The following is a 10,595-nucleotide window of genomic DNA, read 5'->3' on the forward strand; positions in this document are numbered from 1 at the left end:
AGTATCATCCACGAACAGATTGAATTGAAGGAAACAATTTATCCAACCTACCAAAACATTGCCTTTGATGTACAAAACAGAATGAGTCAGGTAGAAAAGGAATATGGAGATCTCTCAACAGCCATAACAAAACATGGAGAGGACTGGCACAGAGAAATTGACAAACTTGTCAAGAAACTTAAAGTTGAAGTTGATGAGATGAAAAACACACAGTTACAAACTGTACAGAAACATTTGAATGAAATAAATAAGATCATTTCTGACATCAAGGATGAAATCAATTCACTTGAGGATGCTTTAGAGTCCAAAGACATTTCCAAATTCTGTAATTTTAAGTCTGACCTAGAAAAATATCGAAAGCTTCCAACAAACATTGCTCTTTCTGTACCCAAATTCAAACCAGAAAGAATCGAAGGAGTACTTTGTAAACTGTTTGGATTTTTAACACCAAGGCTAATAACTTCAGATGGATATAACCATGATAACTACAGCATGAAGACCCCACAGAAATCACCAGAAGCTGGATGTTCATGGCCAGTCAAACAGCTGCTTGGTGAACCACAGACTATTGCCACCTTACACACTGATAAGGAATATATTCAATACCATGTTGCCTATCAAGGTGATGGAAAAATCTGGACCTGTGGAGGTAACAACACTATAAAACTTTACAGCATTAATCAGGGATCACTCCTTAAGTCAATCACAACCAAGTCAGGACTCTGGCCATACGATATTGCGATGACAAAAAGTGGACATCTAGTTTATACCGATTACAATGATAGAACTGTGAACATTGTGAAGAATGAGAAGATAGAAGAGGTGGTAAGAATGAAGAACTGGAAACCTGAGGGTGTCTGTAGCGCCTCTTCTGGTGGTTTCCTGGTTATCCTAATGAGTAAAGTTAAAGAACAATCAAAGGTTGTCTGTTACCATGGCTCAAAAGAAATAAACAGCATTCAGTTTGATGATTTAGGGAGACCTCTCTATTCGAATTCTAAAACAAAATACATTACTGAGAACAGGAACTTGGATATCTGCGTGTCTGACAGTGAAGCTAAAGCATTAGTGGTGGTCAATCAGGCCGGGAAACTGAGATTTAGGTACACTGGACATACTCCTGCTCCAAAGAACCAACCATTCAGTCCACTAGGAATCACCACAGACAGTCAGAGTCACATCCTTACAGCTGATTTTTACAATGACTGTGTCCACATCATAGACCAGGATGGACAATTCCTCCGTTACATAGACTGCGGATTAAGACAGCCCTGGGGACTGTGTGTAGATGCAAATGACAACCTGTTTGTTGCTCTGTACGAGGAAAAACAAGTGAAGAAAATGAAGCATATGCAGTAAAATGCATCATGATAAAGGATGAATACGATTTGCTTGATAGACTTTATCATACTTGATAGTTGATACTACATGCACTGTACTTATCTCTGTTGTTCAACAAAAAAAGGAAAAAAGAAAGAAATCATATTTCAATTCGTTAAATACAAGTTACAATAAAATCTCTTGAGATATTTTTATAATCGCATTCTGTACACTGTTATATATATGAATTCCATTTTATCAATCAAGCAAAAAATTATGCAACATCACAACTGATATGAAAAAGATCATTTGACCAATATCCACTGTTTAACAAGAGGCCTATGGGCCATGACGCTCACATGAGCACATGAGCTAAGAAAAGGTACAAGTCAGTTCGGTATTGAAAAGTTTACGGGAGGGGAGGGGTGCTTGAAATTTATACTACTTGAGGCTGCCTCCATATCAATATAACATAAAGCTCTGCTGTTCTTGAGAAAAAAGAATTTTTTGAAGATTTTCTTCCTACATATTACTTTGTAAAACTGTGATCCCCCATTGTGGTCCCTCCATACTCCAAGGAGTTATGCAAGCATGGGGTAATCGTAATCGAGTAATCGTAATCGATTGTAATGATTACTTTTTTTTCAAGTAATCGACAGTAATCTGTAATCGAAGAGATTTTCGATTACTTGTAATCGCAATTTAATCGATTACTGCTAAAATTTCCAATGTAATTATAATTACTTTTTCGATTGCTTTCAATTCCTTTATATTTTACATATACACATCTACTTTATACATGAGTATAATTTGTAGAATTATTTCCAGTCATTCAAACAAAAATATTATATACAAACCACCCAATGATATGTGTAAAGTTCTAACTTTTATAACCATAACTTGAATAATATTCACAATAGAATTATAGCGAGCGCAGCGAGCGTCGCGAAGCGACGCTCGCAAAGCGAGCTCAATAGACTAACGTGTATGAACAGAGGAAATTCGGATTGAAATCTGTACATACGTCAGCCAAATTTCTCTGTGCAACCTTCCCAGAATTCCTGAACTACCCAATGTCCTTTGCGCGAATAAATCAAAAATAGTAAAAAATTAAAGGAACATTGTTTCTTACCAAAATCTTAACGAAATGATTTTGCCTTACCTTATTAAAAAAAATATCCCCATGCCACAACACCGGCCTTCACCTTGCCCTTCGGAAATGATACAAATGACGTCACCGGAAACTTACGAATTTTGACGAAGTTATGTCGGTTGCTTCCGTGAAACTCGGCTAAAACATAGCAACAATTTACATGAAAAGAACGATTTAATGCAATCTCTTTTCCATAAAACTAGCGTTTGCGTTCTAAGCCAACAGAACTTTTTATCTCATTCTGACGTCAGATTTTCGTCACTGCAACGGTTCGGGTATTTCCGATTTTAGGTAGCTAAACACAGTTTCGTATAAAATCCAGGGGGTTTTTCCCAGAGAGAAGCATGCTGGGTAGGGATTTTCCTGCTATTTATAGGAGTCTAGATGAAAACTGCATCTTTTTTGTTTTTATTCGCATAAAGTAGAGTCTTATCTTAATATTTAAAGGAAAAAATGTGCATTCATTTTTAGAAAAAAAAAATTGTGACACTTTTTAATAGGGGGAGATAACTCCCAAAACATCCAGTTTTCACATGTGCAGAATTGCATGAGTCAATTAGCAGGTAATGTAGCTCTTTAAAGAGGTGGAAAATGTACCCTGAAAGCACACTAAAAGAAAACCTTAGGACTTGTTCTGTGAAATGCATGCAACTTATTTTGTCTGATTTTTTCTGTTTTTGTTGAGCAGGGGGGTTAAACATGCATAGGTGCACTGAAAATGGATGGGTAAACAACCCAATATCCCCTTTATTTCAGGTGTCAAATACCCCTTAGTAGTAATTGATGAATGTATCATAGTTGGATATTTACAAAATTCACAATTTTATCTTTCCATTGATATGCAGAAGTCTATGTAACAAGCCTCCATTTTATTTTTTTATAGGGGTCAGTTTTGCATGTCCCTCACCAAGTAACGTCCTGATAACGTCATACATAAAACTGTGTTTTGCACCCTTAACGGAAACTTCCGAGAATTTTCGAATCTCGATCCCGATGCTTGGGAAATTATTTCTTTTTGTTGCTTTGTTTTATTCTTTTTGCTATCTTTTTCTTGAATGATAGACAGTACATGTGTAGGTTTATGATAGTAAATAAACTGCGCTCGCCCCAACGGTCACACCGTAAACATATTAGACATACTTTTTAGTCTTTTTCATATTTTAGATGTTGATAAACTTTCTTCTAACAGAAAATAATATATAGCAAAATATAGATTTGGGTGTTTTTATATAATTATATTTATCTGAAATATAATCTACATTGTACAAGCAAGGAGTAGGACCTAATAGAAAGAGAATAGGAAAATGCATATGATATCTGCTTGTGTTTTAATTTTTAAATTCAAAATTTACTTGTTTTGTCAATGAGTGTCTGCATTTTAAAAGAGAGGGGGTATTAAGTGTCACTGTGTTTATCTTGGCTAATTGGCTGGGATATCCCTGACTGCAGATAATGAGGTGTGAACTGTGTATTTTATAATAAATAACTCCACTGTAGACAGACAATCTTATAGAACAATAATTGTTAACTCTCAAAACAATTATTTCAACTCTACAAATTGTGCTATATTAGTTATACTTAAAGGTACATTGAGTTTACATATTCATTGATAAGAGCTCTAATTTATTTATTTTTTCATAATAATTAAAACACGGATCGTGTATATGCGTATTGCTAACACGCAGAATGTTCAAATACTTGTAAATCACAGTAAAATATAAAATAATTTCTGCAACTATAAAAAATTATTAAAAATGGAGGTTTAGATCCAAACAGCATAAATACATTCAAACGTCAGAGAATATCATCAATATTACTACATAATATTTAATTTTTTTTCTGCTTTGATATTTGAGGGTGGAAAAAATCGAAAGTAATCGATTATTAATCGATTACATTGTCTAAAGTAATCGATTACAGGACAAAACTGACTGTAATCGATTATTAATCGATTACACAAAATTGCTCTAAGTAATCGATTATTAATCGATCACATTTTTCAGTAATCGTGCCCATGCCTGGAGTCATGATTTGAAAAAGAATTATTCTTCGCAACATAAGGATGCTAACATGTAAATATGACTAAACATAGCTTTTCTGTTCTTGAAATTTCTTCCTTATTTCCTTATGTAAACTTTGATACCCCCTTGTGGCCCACCCTAACCTAAGGGAATAGGATTTTAACAAACCTGAATCTACACTACCTGAATATTCCACATAAATATCACTAATCAGGATTTGCTTTTTTGAGAAAAGATATTTGAACATTTTTTCTAAATAATTCCATGTAAAACTTTGATCCACATCCTGGCCCCACCCAACCCCAGGGGTCATGATTTGAACAATTTTGAATTTTGTGGCGTCGGTAGTCTAGTGGTTAAGGTGCCGGTGTAAAGACGAATAATGACCCCCATCGAATAATGACCGGGGGTCATTTTTCGACAGTAAAAAATGACCCCCGGTCATTATTCGACGTCGAAAAATGACCCTTTTGCTCGTAGAAAAAGTGTCACCACCCTAAAAATTTGCAGAACTCACGTGAAGAAAAATAACCCTCGTAGAAAAATGACTCCCTGTGGATTATAGCTGAAATTTTTAGGGGGCAAAAAAAATTAAATAAAGAAGCATATTTGCCAAAATGCTCACCTGAGCTTATTTGGATTAAATAGATGATATGTTGATCTCATAACATTATACAATTATAGCTATATTTGAAGGTCCATTAATGCGATGATTCAGAATCTACAGGAGTAAAAGATTTATCGAGCCTAAAGGGTTAGGTAAACATTGATTTATGATAGTGGAAATTATCCTACTGACAGAAAAAATCAGCAGTATTATATATTGTTATATCCTCCGCTAGAAAAGCGGGAGGGTATATAGTGATCGGGATGCCCGTCTGTTACGCTTTGGGGTAGCGAAGATTAAACTTTTCTTTAATGCAATTTAAATATATTGGTAACCAAAGTAGGGTCTTCTCAAAAGAAATACAATTGCAAAATAGGAAAGCCCAAAATAAATGGCTAAGGATAAGTTTTTGAAAGGTAGGTCAAACTCAAAGATCAAAGGGTCAAAGTTGATGGTTTCTTAAGAAATGATTTATGTAACAAGGATTACATATGTGAAGTATGAGAGTATTAGTATCTACCGTTTAAAGTTATAGCCAAAGTAAATTAAAAAGGATAAGGTGACTTGCAGCCCCCAGTAAATTCACAAAAAATTAAATGTCGAAATTTTACTCAAATTTTTGTATATAACCTATCACTGATATGTGTACTTTTATAAAATACAATTTTTATCAAAAATAGAAACGTGATTTGAAAGATATAGATCTTTTATTGGAGTAAGGGTATCATGTTTACATTCAATTCCCATTGCATTTTAACCCCGCCCCACTTTTTGAAGCCCTTAAAATATACGAGCACAGGTAGGTACAATTTTTTCCTTTGGCTGGTCACTGTATTTTACTGAAATCAACCTATATGTGAAAGGAAAAAAATGTACCTAACTGCGCTCACATGCTATTTAAAAAAAAAAATTGTAAAATCTAGCTGGCCTTCCCCATTATAAACAGATCGACGGAACTAGATTTTTGACGTAAGAATTTATTCATATGCTAATCGAGGCACAGGCGATTCTTTCTAACTGACCAATCAGCTAAATGAAATTCGTTACGAGTGAGTGCCACAAAAATACTATGGAAACATGCTTGGAATCTTAATTTTTTCCTATATTTTTTTTTATGCATTTAAGTCACAGATTAGATACGGATCTACAATTTCCGAGATCACAGTTGCACACAATTGAAGGATGTACATGATACACATTAGTTTAAAGTTTTGAAGCGTGTTTGTTGAGCAATTCGCTAGGTCTACACGTATTCCCGAGTATCAGTGAATACAAGTTTCATGTGCATTTCTTGTCCTAAAATCCGTAAATTTATGCTGAAAATCCATTTGATTATAATGAATAAACAGCCTTGGCTGACCATTGTAAAAGTTTGAAATGTAGAAAAGGATAACAGATAAATTGAGCTAAACCACTTGTCCGTGATAAAATGTAAACGTAGTAAAATAGCATGTTTTGCTGTTCTGTCATCGGATTGGACAATGACTATTTGCGACATAATAACAGTAGCCAAATAAGGTCTTCTCGGACATGCATATCCCTCTATTATACTAAGACCTGCCCATTCTCTTGCCATAAAAGAAAATATTCGCACAAACCTGGCCGAATTTAGCTGTGATAAGATCTAAAAAATCAAAGATAATGCAGCATTCCTTATAATTAAAATGTGTCTGAACTATTGAAACCATTCAAAAGGCGTTGTATTTATTCACTCATGTTTGAAAACTACCAACATCTTTGTAGATTAAATATAATTCGTCGTGGAAAAAGGGGCCCCATATAGCAGTTATGTCACATCATCCTTTGGCATTTTTGTGTAAAATGGGACAAACTCCAAGGTAAAGGTCAAAAGGTCAAATTTGGTGGTTCCCAAAGAAAGGTCTTTTCACAAGGAATACACATATTAGATATGAAAGGCATAGCTACAATAAATGAAAAGTTATGGTCAAGGTTAAAGTTTTTGCGGAGAAACAGACCGCCAAATAGATATACAGACGGACACGATAAAACGATTACGGGGACATAAAAAGAAATGGTGTTCAATTAACTTTTCATATCATGATACAGAAAATTCTCTGAAAAATGTACGCAGAACTGGGTAAAAGGGTGGAGTAAAACAAGAATTAAGAAATGAATACAGTATGCTATATCAAAAGGTTATATCTACATGTATAGTTTTTGCATTTGAATGTGTATTTTACACTAGCCCATAGCTTTAAAGAGTGTATTTTAAGGTGTTATACTCACCCCACCCCCTTACTTATTTAGGAGGAAGTCGATTATCCACAAAAGCAACAAAAAAACTACCGTACCTTTATTTTTCTATAAGGAGGGACCAAAAATAAGCTTAAAATAATCTACTTTTCTAATAATTTTCAAGTGTTACTTTGCCAAAATACTTTCAAGTATACCCCCACCAACATTTAAAGTATGCTTTAATCAAGGCGAAGTAAATTATGATATGATAGTACTTGTGTGAAGGCTTAACTTCATTACAATATTTATTCTAGAGTCTCTTTTAGCAGTATTGAAAGGTATAGAGTTTTCTTTATAATTTTGCTTTTCATTTATTAATTTTTTTTGTTTTGATTTTTTTTGGGGGGGGTTGGGGGTGGGGGGGGGTTAAAAATTTCCTCCTCTTTTATTATCAAATAGGATCTGCCAAACTTATACAAGCTAAAAGTTGAAATAAAAAAAATAATTTTTCCTATTAAAGAGTATTGGAACCTGATTGTTGCATGGTTTGATTTCTAAAAACAAGTAGAATATCATTCTTTAAGCAAACATTATAAGGAGGAATATTAAAAAGATTTTTTTTAATTGACAATTTAAGAATCTCTTTTCATTTTAAAGGGGGTCATTTTTCAATTGGGGTCAATTTTCTATAGGACTAACATATAAAATAATGACCCCTATGACACTTTTTCTACAAAAAAAGATTTTCTTTCTACGGGTGGGGGTCTCATTTTTTGTTGTTGAAAAATGACCCCCCCGGTCATTATTCGATGGGGGTCATTATTCGTCTTTACACCGGACTCCAAACCGAAAGGTTGTGAGTTCGAATCCTGTCCACGACAATCCGACGTTGTGTCCTTGGGAAAGGCACTTTACACGAATTTCCTCACTCCACCAAAGTGTAAAAGGGGTACCTGGCTATAGACAGTGAAAGATATTGTCAGAATGTTAGTGTTCTAGCGCTGATAACGGCAGCTTGCACTGAGAACGATTCTGGATTGTTAAGGTCTGTTGGGGTAATAATGTATTGTAAATCGCTTTGAGTAGCATTTATGCTATAAAAGCGCTATATAAACACAATCATTTTTATTATTATTATTTACACTACCTTAGGATGCATCAATAAGAATATCACCAATCATCGCTTTGTTGCTCTTGAGAAAAAAAATTTGAATTTTTTTCAATATATTTCTTTGTAAAATTTTGATCGGCCATTGTGACCCAACCAAGGTGCAGAACTGTAGATCTCTGAAAAATATACATTAACAGGCCGGGCAGCTACAGTGCCACAAATTGTAAAAACTCTATATTTATTGCGCACAAAAATTTGCGCTTAGTTCTGGATTAATTCTTCCAAATTCTTACCACAATCGTAAAAAAAAAAAATAGATTTTTAAAAAATTATTACTCCTCTGACAAATACTCTCGAAGTCGACATCTGCACGAAACATTTTGGATTATATTGCAAACAAAAATGGCAGTATTAACAGACGAAATTTTCAATGATGTTAATTTCAGGGACAGGAGCGCTATTAACAGCAATTAAAAAGGATGTTTTGTCGTGAAATAAGTGAAATACATGTAATATGTTATGAACACACGATTAGTGATATTTAGAGATGACAGTTTAGAAACATGGAGAAATAAATCGAGAAACAGTGCACTTTTTTGTAAGCAGTAAATATACAGTTTTTTCAATGGGTAGCTCTCTGGTCTGTCAATAAATTTTTTCGGAGAGCTACAGTTCTGCAGCTAGACCCAACGTACCTACCACCAGGCGTCATAATTTAATTAACTTGAAAGTAGATTACCTGTGGATGATTTCAAATGAGTTTCATCTTTCCTGGCCCAGTTCTTCAAAGAAGGAGATTTTTGCTACTAGTATATGTTCCTATGTAAAATCTTGATTGTCAATTGACACCCGGCTGGTCATGATTTGAACAAACTTGAATCTAAACTACCTGAGGATATTGATGCTTCCATATAAATAAAATAACTCATAAATGTAGCTTTTCAGTATGAGCCGCATTTTTGAGAATTTTATTTTGCTGTAAAAATGCACTGTTACGATAAATTTGTATGTGATATAAACCTTTATGATGAGTTAGAGGAAAAGATGATTTCTATGCAATGGATTGTATTGTATTTTATAAGAAATCAATATTGAACAGGACAACAATGTAATTTTGCTTCAATCTAAGTACATAAAAAGTTCTTCCATCGCAAATATGAACGAAGGAAGTCTATAAATGTTCTTATTTTGTATCATTAGTTAATTATAATTTTTAAACAAAAATTTCCGACATCAAATGGCAGCTCATGTTGCTTTAAGAAGATGTTTAAATAATTTTATTTTGCTATATATACCTATGAAAAAACTTTGATCGTCCATTGTGGCCTCTATCTACTCTATGGAGTCATTATTAAAAAAAATAAAATCTTCGTTACACTAGGATGCTCACAAGTCAGTATGACTAAACATAGCTTTTCTGTTCATGAGAAGATTTTTTTCTGTATATTTCTATGTAAAACTTCATCCCCCATTGTGACCCGACCCTACTCCGGTTGTTTCGGTATGACAATCTTGAATCTGCACTTCTTTAAGATACATTCTTGTTAATATTACCAATCATGGCTTTGTTGTACAGTGGACCTTCATATATCCGGACTCCAGATATCCGGATGCTTCAGTATCCAGACGCTTTTTCATCGAGACGATCCGGAATTTTTAAATTTTATAATGTTTTGTTTAACTGGTGATTCAGGTATCCGGACGCTTCACATATCCGGACAAATTGACTAGGAACCAAAGCGTCCGGATAAATGAGGCTCCACTGTATATGAGAAGATTTTTAAAAGTTTTTTCCTGTACATTTCTATGTATATATAATTTTATGGCCCACCTTACCCCCAGGGACATGATTTGAATAACCTTGAATCTACGCTATACCTGAGGATGATTCCAAATGAGTTTCATCTTTCCTGACTCAGTGGTTCTTGAGTAGAAGATTTTTAAATGGTGCCATTCATTTTTAACTTACCAGGTATTTGTTATTTTTTCTCCTTGAAGAGGACATGGACCTTCGTTTCAACAAACTTAAATCCCCCTCATCCATTAAGGTTATTCTGTGCCAAGTTTGGTTGAAAATGGCGCAGTAGTATTGGAAAAGAAGATGAAGATGTAAAAAGTTTACAATAATGACAACAGACAGCGGACAAATTATGACAAGAAAAGCTCATTTTGGCCTTTGGTTCAGGT

General features: G+C 34.2%; 1 protein-coding gene across 1 annotated transcript; it reads left to right on the forward strand.

Annotated features, from left to right (window-relative positions):
* Positions 1–198: 198 nt before the first annotated feature.
* Positions 199–1,359, forward strand: LOC134241546 (uncharacterized). Its single transcript, XM_062723583.1, has 2 exons — positions 199–1,051; positions 1,223–1,359. Exons 1-2 carry the CDS (start codon positions 199–201, stop codon positions 1,357–1,359), a joined length of 990 nt encoding a protein of 329 aa, XP_062579567.1.
* Positions 1,360–10,595: the final 9,236 nt, after the last annotated feature.

The sequence above is a fragment of the Saccostrea cucullata genome, unplaced genomic scaffold, assembly GCF_032062105.1.
Source record: "Saccostrea cucullata isolate Sc308-1 unplaced genomic scaffold, CSIRO_AGI_Scuc_v1 ctg2956, whole genome shotgun sequence".
Taxonomy (NCBI): Eukaryota; Metazoa; Mollusca; class Bivalvia; order Ostreida; family Ostreidae; genus Saccostrea; species Saccostrea cuccullata.

What these genes read in the sequence shown, in the direction of transcription:
- LOC134241546 (XM_062723583.1), top strand. Translation starts at nt 199, where the DNA reads ATGAAAAACACACAGTTACAAACTGTACAGAAACATTTGAATGAAATA. An exon ending in GGATATCTGCGTGTCTGACA is followed by an intron (nt 1,052 to 1,222) that starts GTGAAGCTAAAG and finishes TCCACATCATAG; the next exon opens with ACCAGGATGGACAATTCCTC.